This window comes from Cavia porcellus, unplaced genomic scaffold (assembly GCF_034190915.1).
Source record: "Cavia porcellus strain 051 isolate PalLab524CR breed Dunkin Hartley unplaced genomic scaffold, mCavPor4.1 scaffold_26, whole genome shotgun sequence".
In the NCBI taxonomy this organism is placed as follows: Eukaryota; Metazoa; Chordata; class Mammalia; order Rodentia; family Caviidae; genus Cavia; species Cavia porcellus.
The window spans coordinates 26,371,271-26,397,387 of record NW_026947509.1 but is presented as its reverse complement, the minus strand read 5'-3'; the positions used below and the strand labels follow the sequence as shown (position 1 = coordinate 26,397,387).

The 26,117-nt window shown below is 48.9% G+C and overlaps 1 protein-coding gene across 1 annotated transcript in view; it reads left to right on the top strand.

Moving 5' to 3' along the window:
• The window catches only part of LOC100723662 (telomerase protein component 1-like), a 42,441-nt gene extending 18,123 nt beyond the window's left edge, over positions 1 to 24,318 (top strand). The window contains 43 exon segments of the mRNA XM_063236643.1: positions 2,266 to 2,442; positions 2,652 to 2,772; positions 3,291 to 3,415; positions 3,652 to 3,765; positions 3,859 to 3,976; positions 4,094 to 4,182; positions 4,184 to 4,310; positions 4,393 to 4,568; positions 4,646 to 4,802; positions 4,930 to 5,039; positions 5,041 to 5,080; positions 5,461 to 5,506; positions 5,509 to 5,552; positions 5,803 to 5,935; positions 6,078 to 6,222; positions 6,473 to 6,612; positions 7,098 to 7,190; positions 7,664 to 7,768; positions 8,207 to 8,447; positions 8,583 to 8,700; positions 10,247 to 10,316; positions 10,319 to 10,387; positions 10,500 to 10,577; positions 11,200 to 11,210; positions 11,398 to 11,547; positions 11,684 to 11,896; positions 12,146 to 12,299; positions 12,400 to 12,612; positions 13,240 to 13,400; positions 13,637 to 13,750; positions 14,395 to 14,502; positions 14,846 to 14,978; positions 15,073 to 15,149; positions 15,251 to 15,387; positions 15,510 to 15,636; positions 15,786 to 15,912; positions 18,936 to 19,067; positions 19,212 to 19,306; positions 21,332 to 21,437; positions 21,527 to 21,550; positions 21,553 to 21,719; positions 22,113 to 22,323; positions 24,025 to 24,318. Coding sequence (XP_063092713.1) covers positions 2,266 to 2,442; positions 2,652 to 2,772; positions 3,291 to 3,415; positions 3,652 to 3,765; positions 3,859 to 3,976; positions 4,094 to 4,182; positions 4,184 to 4,310; positions 4,393 to 4,568; positions 4,646 to 4,802; positions 4,930 to 5,039; positions 5,041 to 5,080; positions 5,461 to 5,506; positions 5,509 to 5,552; positions 5,803 to 5,935; positions 6,078 to 6,222; positions 6,473 to 6,612; positions 7,098 to 7,190; positions 7,664 to 7,768; positions 8,207 to 8,447; positions 8,583 to 8,700; positions 10,247 to 10,316; positions 10,319 to 10,387; positions 10,500 to 10,577; positions 11,200 to 11,210; positions 11,398 to 11,547; positions 11,684 to 11,896; positions 12,146 to 12,299; positions 12,400 to 12,612; positions 13,240 to 13,400; positions 13,637 to 13,750; positions 14,395 to 14,502; positions 14,846 to 14,978; positions 15,073 to 15,149; positions 15,251 to 15,387; positions 15,510 to 15,636; positions 15,786 to 15,912; positions 18,936 to 19,067; positions 19,212 to 19,306; positions 21,332 to 21,437; positions 21,527 to 21,550; positions 21,553 to 21,719; positions 22,113 to 22,235 — 5,008 coding nt within the window. The 3' untranslated portion in view covers positions 22,236 to 22,323; positions 24,025 to 24,318.
• Positions 24,319 to 26,117: the final 1,799 nt, after the last annotated feature.

The following is a 26,117-nucleotide window of genomic DNA, read 5'->3' as shown; positions in this document are numbered from 1 at the left end:
AATTTTTGGGTTGTTTTTTCTAATTCTGTGAGATACTGTTGGAATTTTGAGTGTTGACTTTGTAACCAGCTATGCTACTGAATTTGCTTATTAAATCTAGAAGTCTTTTGGCTGCAGTTGGAATTTTGAGTGGGATTGTGTTAAATGTGTATAACAATGTTGAAAGTGTTGCTGTTTTCACTATATTGGTTCTTCCTACCCAACAGCAAGGGACATCTTTCCACTTTCTAATATTCTCTTTAGTCTCCTTTTTGAGAGGTCTATTCCTTCATTAGATTGATTCCTAGGTATTTCATTTTTTTGGATGTTATTGTGAAAGACATTGTTTCCCTATTAATCAAGGACTTTTCCAAGATCCCTAACTGCCTGCTGAGGGGTACAGCACAGTATGAAGAAAAATCACAAGCAAATTCAGTAATTCATAAATGGGGGCCCGGCAGATGAAATCTCCTTGGTTGGCTAAGACAAAGACTCTCCAGGTTGCCACTCTTTTCTTAGCCAGTACATGCGGAAGGTGAGGGTACTTTTCCTGAGGCAGCATAGAAGTGGCAGTAGGATGGGCAAGCTAAGCATCATGAAAGAAACCAGTCAAGGTCCATCTGCACACCTGAGCATGAGCCATCCCTCAGCAGGCCTCATCCTGCCCTGTGAGCACCACAGCCTCACTGACCATAGGATCTCAGTGGTAACCTGGTGAAAGCAGGTTTCTCCTAAAACCAGTGCACAAGGCAGGGCAAGGAAGGCCTCCACAGATTCTCTGGTGAATCTAGAGCTCCTGGTCCCAAACTCTGACTTCTTTTATTTTCCTGTGCTTATTCTTTTTATTTCTGTCTCATTTAATATTTCTAGAACTATATTGAATAAGAGTGGAGACAATGGACATCCATGTCTCGTTCCTGACATTATAATGAAAGCTTTCTGTTTTTTACCATTTAATATGGTATTAGTTGTTGATTTGTCAGGTACCTTTTATGAGATTGAAATTTTCTGTATGGTTTTTATCATGAATGGGTATTGGACTTTATTAAACAGTTTTTCTGCATCTATTGAGATTATCATATGACTTTTATCCTAAGCCCTGTCAATATGGTGTATTACATTTTGTGATTTGCATATCTTAAACCATGCCTGCATCCCTAGGGCAAATTCAGAACTTGGTCATGGCGTATGATCTGCCACATTCTACTTGCTAGTATCTTATTGAAGACATTGCAACTATGATCATTAGGGAGATTGGCCTATGGTTCGTTGGGTCCTTCTCTAGTTTTGGTAGCAGGGTAATGCTTCCTTAACACAGGAGTATTACTTTTTTTCAATTTCATGCAAGAGTTTGAGGAGTAGTGGCAGTGGGTCTTTTCTAAATTTCTTGTAGAATTCAGCAGTGAATCTGTCAGGGCCTGGGCATATCTTTGTTGGCAGGTTTAATTACATCTTCAAGTTCACTGAGTGATATTGGTATATTTAGAATTTTTATATCTTGTTGATTCAGCCTTAGGAACTCCTTTACATGCAGCAATCTGTGCATTTCTTCTGTGTTTTCCATCTTGTTAGAATTTAAGTTCTCAAGACAGGTAGAGGTGATCTATTTTTCTACAAGATCTGTTGTGATCTTCCCTTTATCATTGCTAATTGCCTGAATATCAGTTGTTTCTTTCCTATTTTGGTAATAATTGGCAGGAGTTGGTTGATTTTACTTAATCTTTCCAATAAGCAATGCCTCAATTCATTGATTGTATTGTTTTCTTAGTCACCATTATATTAATTTCTGATCTGATCATAATAACTTCCTCCCTGTTATGACTTTTGCCTTGACTTGTTTTTTTATAGAATTTACTTTTCTTCTTTCCTTTCTTTTTCTTTTCTTTTTTTGTTTCTTTTCTTTTTCTTTCATTCTCTCTTTTTTTTTTTTTTTTTGAGAGAGTTTTCCTAAATTATCCAGCCTGGCCTCCAACTTACAATCCTCCTGCCTCAGCCTCCAGTCTGTGGGATTTCAGGCTGCACCACCAAGGCTGCCAAAGCTATAGTTACTTGATCCATAGGCTAAGGATAGTAAGAGTGTGCAGCTTATGGGACTGTGAAGAAATATTACACGAATGGTAATGACTGGCTGGAAAGAAGGATACAGAAGAGATGGAATTTGGGGCTTAGATTGCAGGGCTGTGCAGATGCGGCCACAGCAGTGTCCCCATGACACCCTGTGCTGTGTCTGTGGGTTTGAGTTGGGGCTTGATCTGTGGACTATCCTGGCCCTCTGCTTACCCCCAGCTGGCACAGCATCCGGCTGTTCATTTCCTCCACCTTCCAGGACATGCATGGGGAGCGGGACCTGCTGCTGAGGTCTGTGTTGCCAGCACTGCAGGCCCGAGCTGCCTCTCACCGCATCAGCCTCCATGGTATCGACCTGCGCTGGGGCATCACCGAGGAGGAGACCTGCAAGAACAGGTGCAGACAGGGAGTCTTGGTCAGGGAAGAGGGGTTTCAGGGTAAAACCCCTGATAGATGAGGATAGAGGCAGGGAGTTGGTACCAACATGACCAGCAGCCTTCACCCCCTTTGCTGTGTGAGCCAGGCCCTGTCACTGTGGTTCTGTGCCTGTATTCCCTGGCCCGGAGCCTCAGTGACTCTCCATGTTCCTGTCATCATGCCTACAGACAGCTGGAAGTGTGCCTTGGGGAGGTGGAGAACTCACAGCTATTTGTGGGGATTCTGGGCTCCCGCTATGGCTACGTTCCCCCCAACTACAGCCTTCCTGACCATCCTCACTTCCGCTGGGTAAAGCAGCTGAGCTTGGGGGAGTGGTGGGAAAGACCTGGGGAGAGGAAAGGCCACAGTGTGTCAGGAGCCTGGGACTCTGCACAGGCCTGCCTCCGAGACCTGAAGTGCATGCAGGCAGAGCATCTGCAAGTGACCAAGTTTCTGTCAGGAGGCTCCTTCGAGACGAGGTCTGGGGAGGTTTTGCCCTCAGACAGGTCTGACTTCTAATCTCCCTTCTGTTGTTTGTAAGTGTAGTAGGCAGCAGCTTCACAATACTTATCCCCTTCTCCGCACACAGTGAAGAGAGGCGAGAACATCTATTTTCATGGCCATGATAAAAATTAAAAATCTGCTTGAAAAATTCACAGTATATGTCAGGCATTCAGGAAATGTTAGCTGTTTCTACTTCGGAGCTTGAACTTCAGAGGAAGGGAGGGACTCTGCCGAGATGAGGGAGCACCGAGGCCTTGGGGGTCTGGAGGGCAGGCGTAGTGGGAGTTGGTACTGAACCTGCCTGCTCTGGCCTTTCCCTGCAGGCCCGGCAGTACCCACTAGGCCGCTCCATGACAGAGATGGAGGTGATGCAGTTCCTGAACCGGGATCAAGGCCTGCGGCCCTCTGCCCAGGCTCTCATCTACCTCCGGGATTCCAGTTTCCTCAAGTGCCTTCCAGGGCTCCCTCTCCAGCAGGACAGGCAGGCTCAGGGGTGGCACTGAGCATGGGAGAGGTGAGCTAAGAGCTCTGAGAGAGAAGCAGGACCCAGGGCTCCTGCCCTACAGCACATGTCACCCAGGGGCTGAAGTCAGGTCTCTCCTTGGGGATCAGGAGGTCCCAGCCCTATGTGATGGTTGGTGGAGGGAGGCTGGGGTCTAATTCTTGGGCGTCTGTGGTGGTCAGGTCCATACCAGAGACCTGGAGAGCTGACTTTGCTGCTGAGTCAGAAGAGGCCACCCAGAGGATGTCAGAACTGAAGAGTTACCTCAGCAGACAGAAAGGGGTCACCTGTCGTAGGTGAGCTTGGGGAGGCGGGCAGCTCCAGGTACAGATGGGGTGGTGCCGAGAGCCAGGCCTGCTCTGACTCTGGTGTATGTGCTTTACCTGCAGATACTCCTGTGAATGGGGGGGCGTAGCCGCTGGCCGGCCCTACGCCAGGGGACTAGCAGAGTTTGGGCAGCTAGTTCTCTAGGACGTGTGGAGCATGATCCAGAAGTTCTTCCTACAGGTGAGCAGAAGTCCTGATAGCAACAAGAATGGAGAGGGAAACATGGAGATTTCTGGGTGTAGATTCTGCAAGTCACATCAAGGAAAGCCGAGCAGTCCCTGCCCTGTGTACACTCAGGCTGGGGCCGAGCTGCAGCGGCCAGTGTCCATCCCGGAGGATGACGTGGTGGAGGCCACCTTTCAGGAGCTATGAAGCCCAAGGAGTCCTGCTTCGAGATACAATGAGGCAGCAGATGCTGCCCCATGGGAAGCTGAGCCTTGTGACAGGGCAGTCAGGACAGGGCAAGCCACCTTCCTGATAGGAGGGCCATGGTCTGTGCACTAGGAGGTGGGTGGTGCTGAGTATCTAATGAGGTGGACTCAGGAGCTTGTGCAGGTAATAAAATGTGACCATGCTTTTGTCCCTGTTCTATGTAGGCATCCCTCGTGTCTGCCCTACAGGCTCCTGATGGAGTCAAAGTGGCACCCACAGTCTTCTTTCACTTCTCAGGGGCCCGCCCTGACCAGGCTCTTGCCCTCAACCTGCTCCGGCGCCTGTGTACCCATCTGCATGGAAAACTGCACAAAGCCAGTGCCCTCCCCAGCTCATACCGGTGGGTGTGTCCCCTGTCCTCAGCTGCAGTTGCTGCAGCTCCTCATCGGCCTGATCCCAACTGCCTTCCCCGCACAGCGGCCTGGTGTGGGAGCTCCAGCACAAGCTGCTACCCGAATGCGCTGAGACCCTGCAGCCTGGCCAGACCCTGGTCCTGATCATCGACGGGGCTGACAAGTTGGTGAATGAGAATGGGCAGCTGATGTCGGATTGGATCCCAAAGTCCCTTCCCCGGGTGAGTGTGAGAAGGACGTTGGGGTGGGGCGGAGTAGAGGACAAGGGATGCCTTGGAAGGAGAGTCCTCTCTAACTTGGTTTCTTCCCTTTACCCCTGCCTTCTGCTGCTTGGCCCCCAAATCACAGTGGGTCCATCTGGTGCTGAGTGTGTCTAGCAACTCTGGTCTTGGGGAGACTCTTGAGCAGAGCCAAGCTGCCCACGTGGTAACCTTGGGGCCCCTGGAACCATCTGGAACCATATGGGAATAGGCTGGAGGAGTTGCCTTTCAACAGTCAGGTTGGATTTGGGCCAGGGCTGGTGGGTGTTTGGGTGGCTCTGGGAGCTGGCAGGGCATGGGGCACTGTGGCTAACCCCTGCCCTGCGTGGGCTGCTGCTTTGTTTTGTGAAGGACTTTTGACTGGGGAAAGCCTCGCCAGGACCCTGAGGGGAGGACAGACCAGTAAAGGGCTTGGTGCCCTCAGGTTGCACCAGGCCAGTGTCCTGACCGAGGCGCTGGTGGGATGTGGGAGGGATACTGTATTCCCAGGTGGTGCCAAGGGCTGTCCCTGATGGGACTCTCAGAGAAGAAGCTGCCTTGTGGTGAATGTGGTACTGGGGACAGAGGCAGGCTGTGGCAGGCTCTCAGTCCCCACACTGAGTCCTGTGCATCTCACCAGATGCAACTGCTGCTAGTGAAGCGGGCATCAGGCCTGCCTCTCTACCTGGCCTGGTCACCGATCACCTGAGGCTCTTCATGCTCTATGAGCAGGTTGGTTGCTCCTCATCTGCCAAGGCCTAACCTGCTTCCCATTCTCCATACAGCCCTTGGGCTCCATGCCTCAGGCCCACATGTGGCCTTTGCCATCTGTGATCACCCCTTCCCATCCTTGTGTCACCACCACACCCACTTCCCTCCACCTGTCTCTCCCTTCCCCTGCTTCACCTCCCACCCCCTTTCCCTGCCCAAGCCCATGCTGCCTCTCCCCACCCCATGACTCCTACGCACCTTCCCCTCCCAGGTGTCTGAGAGACTTCGCTCCCTGCCTGCCACTGTGCCCCTGCTGCTGGAGCACATCCTGAGCGCCCTGGAGCAGGAGCATGGCCGTGATGTCCTTCCCCACACCTTAGCCTCCCTGGAAGTCACACGCAGTGGTCAGTGGTGGGGCAGAATGGGATACGGAAGTGCTCAGGGTTTGTGTGGCATGATTCAGGTGGGATCTCCCCCCGAAAGGACCAGGTGTCTTGGCATGGGAACACTGTGTGTTTGGGTTGACCCTTAGGCTTGGGTTCTTAGGTCTCACTGTGGAGCAGCTGCACATGGTGCTCAGTGGGTGGCAGATTCTGCCCAAAGGGACCAAGAGCTGGGAAGAAGCGGTGGCTGCAGGGAACAGTGGAGAGCCCTACCCCATGGGCCCATTTGCCTACCTGGTGCAGAGCCTGCACAAGTACAGGTGCCCCAGCCTGGTTCCCACTGCCCACTGCACTGAGCCTGCCCATCTTTGAGCTAGGACCTTTTTCTTCATCCCCGTCTTCTTTGGGGAAGCTCTAACAAGTGCTTCGCAGGCTCTGCATCAGATGCAAACTCTAACCCTAACCCCATGTAAGGTGTGAAGGAGGCCAACCCCAAGCCAGGGTGTTCCCTGAATGATTTCCTTCCTCTCCTCCCTGCTCCTCTGCCCAATTCTCCTGGCACAATTTGCTAGGGGAGGGGCCTCTGGAGCGCCCTGGTGACCGCCTCTGCCTCCCAGATGGGCCTCTGAAGACAACAGCCAAATGCCGTTATGGGAAAAGAGGAGGACTAGAGAACACAGCCCATGTGCTTATTGCAGGTGAGCATGGCCCCTAGGGCACTAGGTCTAGGGCCTGCATCACAGGGGCAGGACCACCCAAGTGTGCCCCTATCTGCTGATCCCATGCCTTGGCATTGCAATGGGTGGATGCCTCTGCTGTAGCTGGAGGGATGTGACCTGCGCAGGTACAGGTGCCCCTACCCAGCTTCCAATACCCACCGCACTGCACTTGCCCATCTTTGAGCCAGGACTCTTTCTTCATCTCCCCTTCTTTGGGGCAACTCTAACAAGTGCTTTGCAGGCTCAGCAGAAGGCCGCAGCACCGAGTCCTTCTCAGGGTCTGGGTCTGGTGGAGTGTTTGTTTGTTGTTTTGAGACAGAGTCTTGCTGTGTAGCTCAGGCTGGTCTTGAATTCACTGTTTAGCCCAGAACACCCTCAAATGTGTGGTAATCCTCCTGTCTCAGCCTCGAAGTGCTGTCATTACGGGTGTGCCACCATGCCTGACACTGGGTTTGTTTTTACAGCTCTGCTGTGGAAGATATGTGACCCTGACGCTTCAGGCTTCTTCCGACGTTGTCCTACAGAGGCTCTGGGAGACCTGCCTTACCACCTGGTCAGTCCCCAGATCCCATGGGAACCTTTCCCAAGCACCTTCCTTGGCCAATCTTACTCTTTTATTTTGTAATACTAGGGATTTAGCGCAGGCCCTGCACTGAGGTACATACCAGACCTTTGTTTTTGTTTTGAGACTCTCACCAAGTCACTGATTTGTACAGGCTGGGTCAAACTTGCCATCCTCATGCCTCACCCACAGAGTGCTGGTATTACAAGGTTGTGCCTCCACACCGGGTTTCTCAGGCTATTCCTAGACCTCTGTCCCCTGCACACCTTTGCTATGCCCACTGTGGTTTACCTCCCCCGACTCCCTGCCCCCTTCCCCTTTCAATTTCCCTGTCTCCTTGAGGTCCTCTGTCCCACAGAGGGTCAGTTCCTTGCCACAGATGTGGGCTGTGGGAGTAGACAGTGCCTTCTCCCATCCCTTCCTCACTACCTCTTCCCATGGGTAATGGGTACCACCCGACTTCCCCAGCTCCTGAGCGGGCACCAGCGAAGTTCCTCAGCAGTCTGCATGTGGTGGCTGCACACCTGGACTTGGGCCTGCTCCCCCAGCTCTTGGAGGTGCACGCCCTCTATGGTGAGAGGAGTGTCTGCACGTTTCTTCTCTGAGCTCTTGGAGCTCCTGAGTGTGCTGAGGAAATCCCTGCTGAGAGAGAGGAGTTAGAGGAAAACCAGCCAGGTCTCTACCAGAATTTGAGCATGCCAGGCAGGTGAGCTATTGGTTCTCTGGAGACCTTTTGCTTAGACCTCTTGAATTTGAAGTTCTCAGACTTTATTTAGGGAGCAGAAAAATCACCTAGGAAAAGTGTTCAAATTACAGATCCCAAGAGCCCCAGACTCTGCTTCTCTAGGTCAGCATGTGGCCCAAAGCTTCATGCTGCTTTGCACAGCATTTCTGATGGACCAGACAATCGCACTCAGAGACTATTTTAGACCAATGAGATGATTTCAAGTGGTGTTCTGGGTAACGGGGTCTGGCTGGCTCCCCAGTGAATCTGTGCTTCTCTCTCCCTAGCTTCGTTAGGCCCTGAGGAGGAACCAAAGCTCCCTGAGGCTGATGTAGCAGCATTCCGCACCTTCCTGAGGCAGCAGGCCCCAGTCCTCAGCCGCTACCCCCGACTTCCACGCCAGCAGGCAGCCAACCAGCCTGCAGACTCACCTGTGTGCTGCCAGGCCCCGCTGCTCTCCCAGCCAGGGCACCTCCAGCACATGCTGCGATGGCTCAATAAACCCCAGAGTGTGCGGGGTCAGCACAGGTGAGGCTGTGCCCACAGGCCCTGGAAACTCGACCACAGAACAGCTTCAGCCCTAAGGATTCCGATTCAGAGGGCAGAAGTCAATTTCCAGTCTGTTCCTAAATGCCGCTTTTCCTGCTCTTCCTCCAGCTCCAGCATGTCTCTGGCAATTTCCTCATCCCCCACTGCCGTGGCCATCTCTCTTAATGGACAAAGAGCAGCTGCGGGCACTGCAAATGGGACAGTTTACCTTTTGAACCTGAGAACCTGGCAGGTAGACACCTGAGACAGGGCAAAAGTTATCTCCAGAAACCCTCAGCCCTCACAGCGGGGCACAGCATGATCTCCCTGATTCATTCAGCAGCTTTACCACTTTCACTCAGATCAGAGGGCGTGGTCCAAAGATAAAATCTGGGGCTAGAGATTTAGCTCAGTGACATAAGTACCTGCCTGGCAAGCATAAGGTCATGAGTTTGATCCCCAATACTAAAAAAAAGAAAAGAAAAGAAAACGAAAGAAAATCACATATCCAGGTGCCCGATTATAATTGCAGAATATAACTTCTGTAAGGCGGAGGCAGTGAGACTGTAAGTTCCCAGACTTGGCAACTTACTGAGACCTTGTCTCAAAAATTAAAATGAAAATGAAAATAAAAAGACCTTGATATGTAGCTCAATGCAAATGCTGTGGGTTCAATTCCTAATACACACACACACACACAAATCCAGACAGATAAAATGTGCTACCCAGAGTGCATTCCAAGCACTTATCTTAGTTACTTCTCTCTCATTGCTGAGACAAAATACCTAACACCCAAAGATAAATGATGAAAGCTTTGGAGGTCTTAGTCCATCATCCAGTGGTTCCAAGGCAGGATGGCTCATGGCAATCATGCTACCATTCCTGGGGGCAGAAGACTCCAAAAGCAAGCAGCAAAAGAGAGGAGAGAGAAGCAGGGCTTTTTGTATCTCTTGTAGTGTGTGCTGACTGCCTGCCCTAGGGCACACCCTTAATCACAACATTAGACCATGAATAAGTCACAAACTCTAGGTGCAGGGGCTGGGGATTTAGCTCAGTGGCATAAGCACCTGCTTTGCAAGCGCATGGTTGAGTTCAATCCTGGTACCGATTTAAAAAAAAAAAAAAAAAAAAAAGACAAACTCCAAGTGCAGTTGCTTCTGAAAACCCTGCTCCTCAGGACCACATGAGGGTTTGGGGGACATCCAGACCCAACCATCACAACACTGTACATGACAAGAAACACAGTGGTCACTGTGACCCATGTCTCTCCCTGTTCCATAATCAGACAGGGCAGAGACAGAGAGGTAAGACAGGAAACAAAACGACAGTGCTGCCATCATTGAGAGCCGGTAGTCATGTGGAGAACAGAAGACTTAGGGTGGAGCAGGAACGGCCTCTGGTGGAGCCACAATAAAGCCCTAGGGCAGTGTTTCTGTACATTGCCAGCAGAGGGTGATGGGGGGCAGCAGTAGTAGATTAGGGGGAAGAGAAGCCACTGCCAAGGCCTCTCTGTCCCCATCCACATCACCGCGCTCCTGTGTCTATATATGCATTAGTGGGACCCCATTCACCGAACCCCATGAGAATCCTAAGTGGGGAATAAGTGTGGGGCTTGGGTGTGAGAGAAGAGGCAGGCTGATGTGGATCAGGAATCCCACTTGAACACGGTTTGGCACAGGAATACAGAGAGCTGGGGTGCAAGCCCTTCTCCCCTTGGCCTTGGCTTTGGCTGGGGCTGTAGTAGTTGCACAGGGAAGGTCAGGAAGCGGCCCAACCTCCCCTCCCATCCTGCCTCACAGGACGAAAAGTCTGTGGTGAGTGGCTGTGACGAGATCTCATCCTGTACTTTCCTCTCAGACAACGCCTTGTTCCTACTGCCTTTGATGGGCTCCTGGAGCTCTGGGACCTGCAGTGCGGTTGTCGGTGAGCGGTCCCTCCATGTCTCTAAGTGAGGCCCGTCCCTTTGAGAAGCCCAGGGGCACAGGATCAAGGAGGGCTGTGGCCACGTGGTCCCAGGGCCTGACCTTGTCTTGCCGGGATAGGGTGCTGCAGACCAGGCTCACCAGTACCAAATCACGGACTGCTGGCTGAGCTCTGACCGACGGCTGCTGGCCACCGTGTGCCTGGGAGGTGTTGTAACCCACCCAAAAAACAAGGCCCCATAATGAAAAATGGGGCAAGACCCCCGAGATGATAAACGAGGCAAGATGACAATGTCGTTTTAAAAGAAGCGCTTTTATTTTAGCTGGCCCAGCGACACAGTACAGATGGGATTTGCAAAGCTGTGCAACTGAGTTAGAATTTTGACTGATTTTTATAGTTCATTTATGATTAGCTCATTCATCATTAAGTACATAGTGATGAGAAACAGAAACAAGGTGGGCCTTTGTTCCCCTTTGCTTGAGGTTAGAGACATTTCACAGTGGGTGGTTAGCCAATTTATAGCCCTTGGTCTGCCAATTCTAGGAACATTTGTCTCTCATAAAGGGAACAATGGTTGACACAGCATCATTTGTCTCTTACAAGGGGGAACAAAGGTTGACAGAACACTGGTTACTTGTGGGGACGACATGTACAGAACAGCATAACAACGCGGTCAGTTAATTTATAACTATGTGGTTGGTGCTTGGTTACTAGGGTAATGAGCTCAGTACAGAATGACAATACTGCTAATAACTATCCTTTTAACTATTTTTGCTAATCATCTTTTAATCAATTATTATGATTTTTCACCATCTTAGTATAACAAGAGGCTGCCTAAAGGTAACCACAAAGTGACCACTGCAAATCAGACCTGCATGTTTCTCCTCTCAGCATGGCTGGATGCTGACTGCTTAGCCTGGGGAGCCTTCACCTACTGCAGGAGGGGACAGGATGAGATGGTGTCGGGGCTGTGGGACTGAGAAGCTCAGCATCTGTACTTAGCTCTCAAATTCCTCCACTATGCCAGCTGTGGGACATGGTCCGTGGCCAGCTGTCCTTCCAGCACACTGGTGCCAAGCCCCTCAACTGCCTTGCCTTCCACCCAGAGGGGCAAGCACTGGCCACCTGGGCAGGCAGTGTCAGCTTCTTCCAGGTGGAAGGACTCAGAGCCACCAAGGTAGAAGCCCACAGTAGCACTTGGTGGGGAGGGAAGCACAGGAGGGGAGGCGGGGAAGGACATGCATCTGCCTCGGTGTCACTTGGAGTTGTGCTGAAAGTGAGCCCTGAGATTCTGTATCTGCTTTCCTGTGTAGGAACTGGGGGCCCCTGGATCCTCTGTTCGAACTTTGGCCTTCAATGCACCTGGGCGGGTCGTAGCTGTGGGTTGGCTGGACAGGATGGTCGAGCTGTGGGCCTGGCAAGAGGGGGCCCGGCTGGCCACCTTCCCTGCCCACTGTGGCTTTGTTTCTGCTGTGCTTTTGCTGCATGCCCAAAACCAGTTGCTGACTGCTGGCGAGGACGGCAAGGTCTGGCTGCAGGGCGTTATAGTGGGGTACCTGGAGGGTGTAGCAAAGGCAAGAAGATTTGGGTGAGGGTGGGGACAGTGCTGAGCCTAGAGGAGCCCAGAGGCCGAGCTACAGGAGAGGAAAGCAGTGTGTGCACGTGGAAATGCTCAGGAGTCTCTGGGAAGAGGACCTTAGTGAGGTGGCCATCCTTGGGGTGAAGGACCAGGTGGTTGTGGGGCCATGTGTTTAATCTGTTTCCTCGGCTCTGAGGTTCAGGTGTGATCAGGCTCTCTGGGTCAGCCTCGGGGATGCCTGGGCTCCCTTCCTCTCTCTCCTGCCCTCTCGGTGGCACTCAGCCTAGACAGCAAGCGGGTGGCAGTTGGGTACCGAACAGATGGCATTAAGATCTACAGAGGCCCTTCAGGTACTAAAGCTGTGATGGATGGATTTTTGCAACCTTGAAAGAAGGCGCTTAGTTTGGCCCATTCCCTTGTTTTCTTCTCAGCCTCTGTGTCTTTCTTCAGGTTCCCGGCTGGTGCAGGGTCGAATGCTAGAGGTGGCAGTGTCTGCACTGGCCTGGCTGAGCCCCCAGGTGTTGGTGAGTGGTGCAGAAGATGGCACCCTGCAGGGCTGGCTGCTCAAGGAAAGCACCCTTCAGTCCCTCTGGCTTCTGCCCCAAAACCAGAAGGCGGTGCTGGGACTGGCCAGCTGCCAGCATCTCCTGGCTTCTGCGTCAGGTACTGCTGAGCAGGGCAGGCTTTCCTCAGTCTTTCTTTTTTATCAGATTCTAATATTTTCCTTCCACCAGTACTTGAGGGATATTCATGTATGGAATTATACAGTTAGCGTTTACTTTACACGTTGTGAAGTGCTTCAGGCGCATTTATCTTCTGTACTCAGTTTGGACAGTTTCTTGTTCCGTATACACCAGTCTGGGACCTCTAAGCTCCCAGTAATCCTCTGCATTTTTGTCCTGAGGGAGGAAGACTTGGCTGTAGAAGCAGGTGGGCTTCCCTGAGCAGAGCTAGAGACGTGCAGGTGACAAGGAAGCATGGCCTGGTCCTCTCAGGTGACAGGGACTGTAGAGTGGTGAGAACAGGTGTGTGGGGAAGTGGGCCAGATGTTTCTTGGCACAAGAAACCTCGCTGCTGACTGGAGCTGGGAGCTGGCACACCGTGCTGGTCATTAACACATGACGACTGGCCCTGGCCCAGGGCCTCGCCACACCCTTATAACTCACCTCCTCCCTGTCCTGGATCCCTGCCTCAGGCATGGCCCTCAGCCCCATCATGGCCTTTGTCCCCCACTCCAAGGCCGCTCCTCCGTCCACCTTCAGGAAGCCTTCCTCTCTCTCCCCCATGCAGAGGATTGCACAGTCCGGCTCTGGCCCAAACAGTTGCTGACTCAGCAGCACAAGACTGGAGACTTGCCCTGTGCCGCTGAGCTCCGGGGACATGAGGGCCCTGTAAGCTGCTGTAGCTTCAGCGTGGATGGAGGCAGCCTGGCCACTGGGGGCAGGGACCAGGTGAGTGCTGAAGCATGCCAGCCCTGGCTCCTATGGCACCATGCTGCCTGCGTCCTGCACAGCCCGTTTCCCACAGCTTCCTCCTGCCTCCTGCTCTGCCCAGTCTCCTGCCATCTCCGCCTGCTCTCTGTTGCACTCTTTCTTTCCTTCCTTGACACCTCTTGCTCAGTGTGGCCCTGGTGCTCCTGCCTCCCCCTGTGGTCCTGAGGGCTTCGCTCTCCTTGGAACCTGTGCAGAGTCTCCTCTGCTGGGACGTGAGGACACCACAGACCCCACTTCTGATGCGCTCCTTCCCCGCGTGTCACCGTGATTGGGTCACTGGCTGTGCCTGGACCAAAGATAACCTACTGGTGAGTGAAGGCGGGGGGTAGCCCAGAGCCTGGCAGGATTCCTGGAGGAAGACAGAACTCTCCATTTCATTCCCTTTCCCGTGCCCACTCTGGTAGGCACAGCTGGTGCTTACTGAGCACTTAGTGTGCAAAAGGCTGGCCCTAAGTGTCTGCAAATATAGCCACACTGAGGTAAAATGAGTTCCAGTGTTGCATCCGTGTGTTGTCCTCAAAAAGAGGTGAAAAAGGAGTGAATCCTTGAAGCAGATTTGCTGTAATCTATCCTTCCCCAGCTTGTACTCTTCTTAGTACTGTGGGTGTTTTGTCTTTATCTGAATTTGTTGACTGACACTGTGCGATTAACACGTACTGTTGTCACTATGACATGTTCACTGTGTACGAGACAGCGTGCACACAGCCCCTCCACAACCATACCATGTGGTAGCTTATCATTTTTTCCTTAAATGGGTGAGAAAGAGAAAACCAAGGTTCAGGGAGATGAATCAGCCGAGATCTCAGAGTGATGAGTGCAGGAGCTGGGATTCAGCCCCGGGAGAGCCCCTGTTCCTCATCGGGAGGCCTCCTGTCCCACACGCTGCGTGCTATGAACACAGCAAAATGCCATAGCAGTGCCCAGAGCCCTGTTCCTGTCCTTCTGTCTGCAGATTTCCTGCTCCAGTGATGGCTCTGTGGGGCTGTGGGACCCCAAGTCGGGACAGCAGCTCGGTCATTTCCTGGGTCATCAGAGTGCTGTGAGCGCCGTAGTGGCTGTGGTGAGAAAGCGGTGGAAGGTCACGGGGGGAATCAGAGGACGCATGGGGGCTCAGGGAGCTGGGTGCATTGGGGGTACACTCCCAAAGGCTAAAGGCAGGGCCAGAGTGACATGTTTGGACTCAGTTATAGCATCAGGGTTAAGGGTTGATGTGGGAGATGGAGGTGGGAACATACATAGTATCAGGACCACAGGGCAGGATTGCAGTCCTGAGCCACTCATACCTATTGCACCTGAGTCCTCCTCCCTCTTCGATGTCTTCCAAATCCTGGGTGCTCGCCCTCCACCCTCTGTAGGGGGAGTCCCCCTTGCCACATGCGTTCTCATCTTGTGCTCTGGGGCAGGCAGAACACGTGGTGTCTGTGGACCGGGACGGGACCTTGAAAGTGTGGGCCCGTGGAGGTGTGGAGCTGACCAGCATCCCTGCCCACTCAGGACCCATCAGCCAGTGCGCAGCTGCCCTGGAGCCCCGCCCAGGTACAGCAGTGTCAGCGACCTTCTCTTCCCCACAGCCTCTTCTCTGTGTCCTGCATTTTTCCTTCCTCCTGACTCTGTCTTCTTGTCTTATCAGCAAGACAGCCTGGCTCAGAGCTCCTGGTGGTGACTATTGGACTGGATGGGGCCACACGGCTGTGGCATCCACTCATGGTGAGTGTCCTGAAATCTCTGGGGCTGGGGGAGGTGGGGAAGTATAAGTGGCAGTGCCCTGTGGGGTCAGTGCCCAGCAGTGCAGCTGCCTCCCTTCCTAGGTGTGGCAGACACACATCCTCCCGGGACACGGTGGTCCGGTGAGGGCAGCTGCCATGTGCCAGAGCTCAGGCCTCCTGCTGACTGCCTCAGAAGAAGGATCAGTGCGGCTCTGCCAGGTCCCTGAGGAAGCAGGTGAGTGAGGCCTGGAGATAGGCGTTGAAGAGGTCTGTGTTGCTGAGGTAGAGAACCTGGTTAACCTGGTACCTTGTGTATCATAGGACAAGCCCAGCTGCTACGATCACTTCCTTTCTTCCCTAGCACACCTAGAAGTTTCGCAGCCATCACCGCTGTGGCCTGGGCACCAGATGGGTCTGTGGCCGTGTCTGGAAATCAGGCTGGGGAATTAACCCTGTGGCAGGAAGCCAAGGCTGTGGCCACAGCACAGGTGACTCGGGGCAGCCTCCTCCATCCGTGTGAGGATTGCGCTGGCCGTGTGTGTCATGCTGCTTGCTGGGGCTGAGGCTGTGTGTGTTTGGAGGGGAAGCTTAGCCTGGCTCCTCAGACAAACTGAAGTGAACTTGTTCCACTCACCAGGCTCCAGGCCGAGTCAGCGCCCTGCTCTGGTTCTCAGCAGACACCTTCTTTGTTCTCAGTGATGATGAAAAGATCAGCAAGTGGCGAGTGCATGGGTTTGAGCGGCAGACGGCTTCGACTTCCAGAAGACTGAGGTGAAACCGGGCAGCTGGGAGATGGTGCTTGGAAACTAGGTTCCTTTTACCTGGGGCTTTCAACAGATCGCTGCTTGAGTGCTTCTGAGCAGGTCAAGAGGATGCTAAGTATTGAGCAGGAAAAGTTTTCTGCTCCTGACCATGTCACTGCAATTGAATTCTTGTTAAGTATCTATTTCATGTCAAGCTCTGGGTCCAGTCAACCAGTTGCAAATGAATTATATTCTCCTTCTCTTTTTATTTATTAACAGTACTAAAGATTGTATCCAAGGCCATGTTTATCAGCATCCCAGATCTTTTTTTGTTCAATTTTAAAGAAATTAAAACAAAACAAAAGAATAAAAACAAAGCAAAACAATAGAAACCATACAATATTTCAAAATAAGCTAATTGGAAATTAATAGTCATTGTATTACATATTGTTATCTTAAAAATAGTTGCAAAGATTATAAGATATGGGTATATAAAACAGATCAAACAGTATAAACAGTCACAGTTTGTTTCTCTGAACTAATAGGATCAATAGTACAATTTTCTGAGCTTTCTTTTTAGTTTTAGACAAGACCTCACTGTCTCACTTTTCCCAAGCTGGTCTTCAATTTGATACCCTTCTGCCTCAGCCTCCCAGGTGTCTAAAATTACACGCACATACCATCACACCTAGCTTGACTTTTAATTTTTAACTAAAGAAGCTTGCAGTAGTTTAACAGACTGAAGAATATGAGAAATTATAGGAAACAGTTGATATTTGATGTTGGGCAAAGAATGAATAGGAGTTTTATGAACCCATGATTTAAGGGGTTGGTGTTTCGTGAAACAGAAGCATTAGTGAAAGGCCTGGAACATAAATTTGTGTTGAGACTTTGTGGCACAGCAAGACTTTGGTTCCCAGAAGGAGTAGGAGAGGCTGAAGGGCACAGGTGGTGGTTAGATTGCAAAGGTAAACTGAGGCCAAGCTGTAGAGGGCACCATACTAAGACTTTAATAGAAAGGTGACCACACATGTAATCCTACTATGAGAGAGCTGAGGCAGGAAGATCACTATGAATTAAAAAACACCCTGAACTACGTAGTGAATTTAAGTGACCGTGTCTCAAAAGAAAAAGATGAAAAGGAAAAAAAAAAAAAAAACAGTTTTCACAATTTTGATACTGAACTTTTTCCTTTTTTTTTTTTTTTGTACTGGGATCAAACCTGTGACTTTACACATGATAATGAGCATGCAGTTTGCCCCTGAACAACACTGCAAAACCCTCATGATGACAACTTTAGTAACAGAAACTGGATGTGATAGAGCGTGTCTGCAAAGGGTGAGGCAAGAACTTCTCCATAAGTTTGAGGCCAGCGTGGGCTTCATAGTGAGACCCTGTCTCAAAAATATAAATAAACCAATGAAAATTCAAAAAAATTCAACTTCAGTGAGAGAAAACTCTGGTGGATAGTGTGGGAGAACCCCAAGCCACACTGCCCTGAGAAAAGAGGTCCCTTGCCTCCATCTTTCCCTGAGCTGTTCTTTAACCCTGTTCACTGAGATGTGCACAGCTGGCCAGATTGAAGCAGATGATCCCTCATTGGCCAAAGGATGTGACTGAGTCCAGCCTATGTGTCACTGAGTCTCGAGATAGCAAAGTGGCTGCCCAGGGAGGAGAATAGCTCCTGTGCTGATGGCTGGAATAGAGGCTCCAGCAGCAGCCTGTGAGAGTCCCGGGCTCAGACATGAGATGGCATCTCCGCTGTGCCCGTGGGACTCAATAAGAATCGTATCTTCCTGGCATTAAAGGTGTCAGCCTGGCATATATCAAGTTATCTCCTGCATCACTAATTAGGGAGCCTCTGTGTGTGGTTCAAGAGCGCTCTGTCTCCTTACAGCCATGCCTGCAAGGCTTCTCTTCCATGTACTCTGCCATGACCTCCACCCACCTCCCTGATTGGTTCCAGTAAAAGCCTTGGGCATGTGGACTCTTGGCCCTTTGGTCCACCAAGGGCATTGGGTCATCCTAGAGCCCCTTCAACTGCAGATCTCCCTGTCTTTTTTCATCTCTGTGCCACATTGCCAGGGGGGGACACCAAAGCCTCCACAAGACCCTCCCCACAGTGCCAGTTATTGTGGACCCCTGCAGTGAGTTCCTGCCTGGATTATGGTACATCGTGGGAAAGGAAAAAAAGAGTGAGAGATACAGTAGAGGGTTTCATAGCATTGATATGGGACCACCAGTTGTTCTAGCTAATTAATATTTTAGGGGCCAGTGTATGGGGGAATGAGGTAGGTACTTTTCCAGGTACAGCACCGAAGCAGTGGGAGAATGGGAAAGTTTAACATTGGAAAGGCAACAAGCCACAATCCATCCCCACCCATACCTGGGTGCTAAACTTACTGACCTAGAGCAAGGTGATTTCCACATCCCAAAACTGGTCCATGAGACAAGCAGGGCAGGCTGGGGATTTAGCTTAGTGGTATAAGTGCCTTCCTGGTAAGTGCAAGGTCCTAGGTTCAATCCCCAGTACCAAATAAATAAATAAGGCAGGGCAAGGGGAGCCCATGACAGATACTGTGTCAATCTGCAGTTCATGGTCCCCAAGATAGTAGCTGTGGTCAAAGGTAGGGAGACCTTTCACAGCTGGTGCTGTAGCCAGGGAAGACACACTGCAGGCCCTGACCCGGGCAGTAAAAATTAAAGGAAGGACACTGATATGTGAATGCTTTGCAGGTGAAATCCAGAGTTTATTGATCAACTGGAGTTAGGACTGGAGGAAAATATGCGAATGTTATTTATTCCTAGTTTGAGGAAGGAATGAGAGAGATGATGAACACTAATACTGATGAAAGGAAAATAGGGGCTGGTCTAGCATACGAGGGCCTTGGCACCATCAAAACAAGGAAAAGTGAGCAGGTTAGGTGGGAAGGCAGGCATTTTGCTTTGTACTTCACGAGTGAGGGATGCATGGGGAGCTGTGGAGGGATGCAGGGAGGGAGGCTGACTAAAGTGACATCTTTGTCTATTTTTTTTTGAGCTATGTCTTCACCTGAATCAGGTTCTGCAAGAAGTAGGGGTCTTGACAAGTCTGGAACTGGCCCCCAATGGTCTTTCTCTCATCTTGGTCAGTATGGATTTGGAAATACTACAAATGACCGCTGCGAATGCTCCACGTGTAATCGCGTAAGATCCACAATGCTTATTCCTCCTGAATTAAAGAAAGGAAAGCAGTGGTTTAGTGGTTCCCTTAGTTTAAGAAACAATGGAATCCCAAATAGAGGCAATCTGGGTCAACGTCCTACTTTCTTATACACCAGGCACAATTTGGAATCATCCTACACTATGGTCCACCCACAAGAAGAATGGGGTTTTCTACCTGAACGCAAGGCATCCTGGCCTACTTTTTTCCTTGGTAAGTCCTCTTGAAGTATGTGTTACATGTTTGTTAAGAACCAGTGTTTTTATGTGTTGGGATACATGCAGAGGAGAAAAGGAAGGAATGGCAGTTGGGTCCACACCTCCTTATCTTTCTTAGACAGGCACAGCTCTGCTTTAGAGTGAGTTACTGGTTTTCTGTGTAAGAGTTAACTGCCAGTCAAAAGAGTTGTACTGTTCAACAAATTCAGAAAACCAGAAATTTTATTTCTTTTTTTTTTCTTCTTACTTCTCACTGTGTAGTTCTGGGGCTGGCCTCCACTCACAGAAATCCTTGCACCACAGCCTCCCGAGTGCTGGGAATACAGGCGTGTGCAACCACACCCAGCTGCCAGTTTTCCTAATTGCATTTTCCATTTCTCTCCATCTTATCACTGTGTTAGCATCTTAAGGACAAACACTTCAACTTTTAAATCATATACATGCAATACTTACAATTTGTTTTGCCAGAGCTAGATGTTCTAGTCCTCTGGAAGCTTACTAAACCCTGACTTCATACCTATTAAAGTTATTCACAAAGCCTATTAATGATCCAGTGATTCCATTGCAAATTATGTACCTACGAGAAGTACACATGTACTCCAAAAGAGAATTACAAGATTGTCTGTAGCAGTGTTGTTTACTAAGGCCAAAACAACCTAAAATGTCTATAAACAGCAAAAGTATAAATAATTTTGGTGTTTTATGCAGTGGAATAGTACATGGCAAGAAAAAATGTGATACTGAGTATAAATAAAAGAAGCAACATAAGCTGGGCATGGTGTCACGTGCCTGTAATTCCAACACTTGGGAGGCTTATGCAGTAGAGTTCAAGGCCATCCTGGACTCCATAATCGAGTTTAAGACCAGTGTGCATTATATAGTGAGATTCATCTCCAAAAAAAGGAACAGCACAGACTTACGTCATAAACATTATCCTGGACCAAAGAAGCCAGACCCAAAGGAGTCCATAGCATATAATTTGCTTTAAATAAAACTAAATAAGAAGCAGAACTACTGTATGATGACAGAAGTCTGGATATTGTTATCTCTAGGGGTGGCCTTTGTTGACTAGGAAAGGGCAACTTTGGGGTGATAGTGATTTAGGGGAAAGAACCCCCAGCTTGCTAGATGTCTAGTACTAATTCATGTTTTCTAAAATGAAGAATGAATTTTAGGAACAACAGAGGTCAAGAGCAGAATATTTTTATTGAGAGAAAGAAAGCTCTGTCCAAGAGAGAGGCAGAAGGGGTCCCAACTGATTTGCCAAGGACTGTCTTTTCTAGGAGTTTTTTGGAGCAAAACCAACAGGTGAGGCAGGCCCAAACTTTGGGAAAACGGGAAACTGGCAAGGCAGGTGGGCATGAGGTGGGACAGAACTATGGTCAAGCAATAAGATTGAGTGTGTTTCTCAGGGATCCAATAGGGAAGTGAGTCACATAGCAAGAGGGAATAGGGCCTTTCCCCATAGGGATTGGGATAGTGACTCCTGGCTTCTTCAAGGTGATCCTTGCCTATTTAGAGTATCAGTTCCAGATGTTTATACTTAAGGTGTGGCTGCATCTATTTTGTCTCCAAGTTTGGCCCACAGTAGAAGGTGTCTGTCTTCTCCAAAGTCGCAAGATATTTGGTCTCCTCCATGGGCTCCCTGGAGTACCTAGCCCTGTCTGTCTATATTTCCAATTAATTCCAATTGATTGCCAATTCCAATTGTGGGTATGTGGGTGTGTGAGCGGGTGGGTCCCAAAGGCAAGAAGGGCTGGGGGGAGTTACCAGAGAACCTATTTGGACAAGAAAAAGCACAAGATCAATTGGAATTTGCCTTTAACAACACAAGCATTCTATACCTATTGATCTAGGGGTGATTGGATGGGTAAATACAATAAAAAATTCCATGAGCTGAACATTTCACCATTGTGTCCTCTGCCATGTTGATGTTGTAGTTTGGTATTAGAAAGTTCTCTCCGCCAGGCAGAGCTGTGTGCTATGGGCAGGCTAATCAGTGTCAACTGTCCTTTCACAGAAGCAAAAGGAAACAGGAGAGTTTGGAGGCAGTCTGTGCTTTTCCATGTGTTATGAGAATCCTAGTGGGACCTCAATAATGATGACTCAGGCCAAACCTGAATCTGGTGAGTGGCATGGGAAGGCCTGAGGGGCCCCGAGATGCCCTAGGGGAAGTGGGTAGATCTTGGTTCTAACTCTGCCCTCACAATGGCAGAGTGCTCATTCCTGTGTGCCAGCTCCATGGAGTGCTGTGGACCCTGGCTGGATGCAGCCCTGAAGGAGGATGGACCACAGGTAACATGTGGCAGACAAAAGAACCTGAAGACCAGGCTTCAGGGACAGACGCATCAGATGCCAGCATGGCCAACTGGCCGAGAATGGGGCTAAAGATGCAGCAGTGTAGAAAGGTGAGTGTGAAGGAGGGTCACAGGTAGGGAGGAGGCTGTGCGCTGACACAGCAGACTTCAGCTCTTCTTCCCTGAGCATCAGCATGATCAAAGGACAGAGATGTTAAGCTGTGGGCAAGACCCAGTATGCAACTGGTAAGTGTGGGTATGTGGGTGTGTGAGCAGGTGGGTCCCAAAGGCAAGAAGGGGCTGGGGGGAGTTACCAGAGAACGTATTTGGACAAGAAAAAGCACAAGATCAAAGTTCCATTTTCTTTAGTTCCTTTTGCAGTGACATACCTGCTTCTAAATAAAAGGCATTTATTTGAGTGAAAAAAAAAGTTATGAAGGAGCCCCTGGGCATGTAGCTGGCCCTCACCTCCCCTATTGTCCCCCATTTCTGTTCCTGTTTCAGCTGGGCCTGTTCCGATGTGAAGGGGCAGTGAGCTGCCTGCAGCCCTGGCAGGGCCCTGACTCCACCCTGCGGCTCGCTGTGGGAGACACACAGGGCAATGTGTACTTTCTGTCCTGGGAATGAAAGTGCACTGCTGGGGAAAGCTGATCACTTGTGCTAGAGATGCAAAGCCTGAAAGTACTCTGGCTGCCTCCTTCCTGTGATGATGCAAGTAAAGTGTCCCTATGTCTTTAGTACGGCCTTGTCTGTGCTCTCATGTGGCTTTAGATTGAGAAGGAAGAATGTGGATGTTCTGTCTATTTCTTTTCTCATTCATCATTAATGCCTAATACAACTGCAAGAAAGCGAACCACACCTTTAGCAGGTGCTCTCTGAAACCAGGGTTTGGAGGTGCTGTGTTCCTGAGACCTCAGTTTCTATGCCTTCCTGAATGGGAAAAAAGAGTCACTTAGCAACACTTTGAAAAGAGAGCTAAGAGCACTCACTTGGTGGAAAAGAACAAGGGGAAGACATGTGCACCAACAGGGCAGTGGACGTTCAGCAAGAGCTGGGATGGGACCAGGACAGCACCGGGGGCTCTCTGGAAACAGCCCCTGTCTGAGGAGTGGGGAGAAGAGACAGCAGGTATTCCGAGGTGTAGTGATTAGCTCTCCTGGGAAAAGGTCACAAAGACAGAACTTTCTCAAGTTGAAACTTTTATAACTTAATACACGATGAGAAGTGGAACAGTTATATCCATGCACTTAACAAACACTCTAACCCTCTTTTAGGGCTATAATTTTAATGTAAGAATACACTTATAAAATAACAGAATTTGGGTGTGGTAGCACATGCTTGTTAATCCCAGCACCGGGGAGGCTGAGGCAGGAGTGTCCTAGTGAGTTTGAGATCAGCCTGGGTTACAAAATGAGCTTAAGGCCAACCTGAACAGCATAGTGATACCCTGTCTCAAAAAAAGAAAGCAAAAAAAAAAAAATTGCATACTTACTACGTATCTCATGATCAATTAGAGGTATGTGACCAAGTGTCTGTAGACACCATCTAAGTCAGTGGAAGTTAGTAGACACAGCAGAACAGAAACTTGGTCATAGGCTTCTAATTGATCGTGAAATATATACAAGTTTGCTATCTTATGAATGCGTTCTTATAATTATGCCCCAGTAGTTTGGCTTGGGGACTTTCCTACAAGACTCTTAAAAGTTCTAGAACTTTCTTATTTTCCTAAGTAGTGGGATTATGAGAAATAATTCCTTCAGATTCCTTCTAAGACTTCAGAAGAAAGAAACATTTTCTGTATTCAAGCATTTAATGACTCCCTGCCCTCAGGAGACTTTAACAGGATAAAAAAATTTTAAATGAATTTAAAGACTTACATATGAAAAGCAATATTATGACAAGCACTTTTATTCTGGGTAGGTCGCATTCTCCCAGAGAAACAGCATTTCACTGTGTCCTATAAATATTAAGGCTTTGGGGAGTTTCAGTGTACTGCATGTTGTTCTCCCTTTGCCTTGATCCCAGGTTTTACACTTGGCTAAATCATCCTGGAGCTTCACCTGTTCTACCCATTTGCCTATGACCTCCCCCAGCTAGAGGACCCAGACAGCAGCTGATAAATGTTGACAGATGATGCATGATTCAGTCTTTCTCCAGTGCCTCATGCAAAGGTTCTAAATATATAAGGAAGCACCACTTGTATAAGTATCTTACCACTAGAAATATAGATTGGAGTTAATGTGAAATTTATGGCCCACAATCCTACCCCAAAGTGCTGCAGAGAATCACGGCCCGGCTAAGGGCCTAGGGGCGTAGGAGTAGCAGAGCCTTTGTTGAATATGCACAAGGCCTGAGTTTGATGTCTGGTGGGCTGAGATAAAGACACTAATTTCATGCTTGTCTTTTGCTCTCCTAGAGGCACGGATGAAGGACAGGAGGAAGCTCAAGTTGTGTCTTTCAAGGTCTGAATGTTTCACAGAGACACCCTAATTTCTGGCTGCTGGGACAAAATACCCAACGCCCACAACTTAAAGGAGAGATTTAAGTAGCTGACTCTTCAGGGGGTTCAGTACAAGATGGGCTGGCTGCAAGGCAGGAACAGCATGGTGGAAAAAACCGTTCATCTCATGGAAGTCATCAAGGAATGAGAACAGAGGACCTGTGGGGGTAACTGTGCCCACCAAACGGACTCCCACAGTGACACACCTTGTACTATCAGATTCCATCTCTGATCATGAGACTTTTTAGGGACATTACAGATCTGCACCACAGTACTAAGGCTGGAAGAGTAGGGATGGGGGAAAGTCAAGCAGAGGCTGACTTGCTCAACACATTCAGTCTTGTTGGATCTCCAAGAGGTTGAAAATGTTTTTCTACCTTGGAGACACTATATAGCAAGGCCGTATTAAATTTCCTGTGAGTAAAGAGAGGAACAGATTTAAGGTAAAATTAAATCCATTTGTCCCCTCTTATCCATGATTCTATATTCTGTGGCTTCAGTTACTTGTGTTTAACTATGGTTCAAAAATACTAAAGGGAAAATTGTAGAAATAAGCACTTCCTAAGTTTTCAATTATGTGGCATTTTGAGCGACACTGTGAAATCTTGGTGTGTTCATGGGGGACAGGAGTCCTCCCTCATTCCAATGAGTTCCCTAGATTAGCTGTCACTGTACTGCGGTACTTGTCCTCTGGTAACCCTCACATTCTCACCTTACACTGTATCATGGAGCCGATATTACACCCCACTTCATCTCACACACAGGCACCATATCATGTCATTAGAAGGGCAGCTACAGTCCAGAGTTTACGGGTCATGTTGGTACATGCCTGTAATCCCACTACTTAGGAGGTTGATAGAGGATTTTAGTGTTTGAGGCTAGCCTCGGTTACGTCATGAGTTCGAGGCCAGTCTGAACTATGCAAGACCCATCTTAAAAGAAAAAACGTCAGGGCTGTTTTCTTACACTATAAATGTTCTATTTCATTATTTTTTGTGGTTAATCTCTTACTGTGCCTAGTTCATCTATTTATTTTTTAAAGAGAAAAAAGCACAGAAAAATAAAAAAGCAATCAAGCAAACAAAAGCAACAAAATGAGTTATACAGAATTTCAAAACAATACGGTTGGAATTTAACAATGGTTATTATTTATAAATTAACATATGTCTATTTAAAAAAAGTAGTATATTTATGGATTAGTACTATCTCTGGTTTCAGGTATCCCTTGGGGTCTTGCAGCAATAATCCCCATGGATAAAGGAACTACTTTATGAATGAAAGATACCTGAAGGAACAATCAGTTATATTTTACATGAAGGTCATCATGTGCATATTTTTTCCCCATTAAACAGGACTTTTGTCTCCCACACCCTGGGTGAGCTCCACAGTTATCGCCAATGGATTATGGGATCATATTTCTTCTCCTGCCCATTGACAACTGCACCTTTCTCATATAACCACATTTTAACATACCTGTTTTTTTTTTTTAACACACCTATTATCCCACATCCATTTTTGAAATGTAGAGCACAGGTACTTGCTTTGGTTTGTACACTATCATTGGTACACAAATTGTTAAGTCTTCAGTTAGATAAGTACAAATAAGTTAGAAGTCGACAATATTTAGAAACCAAATGTAACCTCACCTTATGGCAGACGCACTTAATATAAACTAAGACTTGTATTTTGCTGTTTCATTTTCAGAGCAATTTCTTTATTGTATTTTGCCAAAGTATTATTTCAAAACAGGAGAAATTACAGCAGAGAAACAGACATGTGGTCCTTCATCATTAAAAGTGTTCTGCTAGGTGTGATGGTGTATACATGTCTGTGATCCCAGCGTTTGGGAGGCTGAAGTAGAAGGATTTCTGGGAGTTCAAGCCCAACCAGAACAGCATAGTGACACCTTGTCCCAAAAAACAAAAACAAGTGTTCGTAGTCTTTTACTTTGCTTATCTTGGTGCTGGGGCATTGATCCAGGACTTCATGCACGGACAAGTTCTACAAAC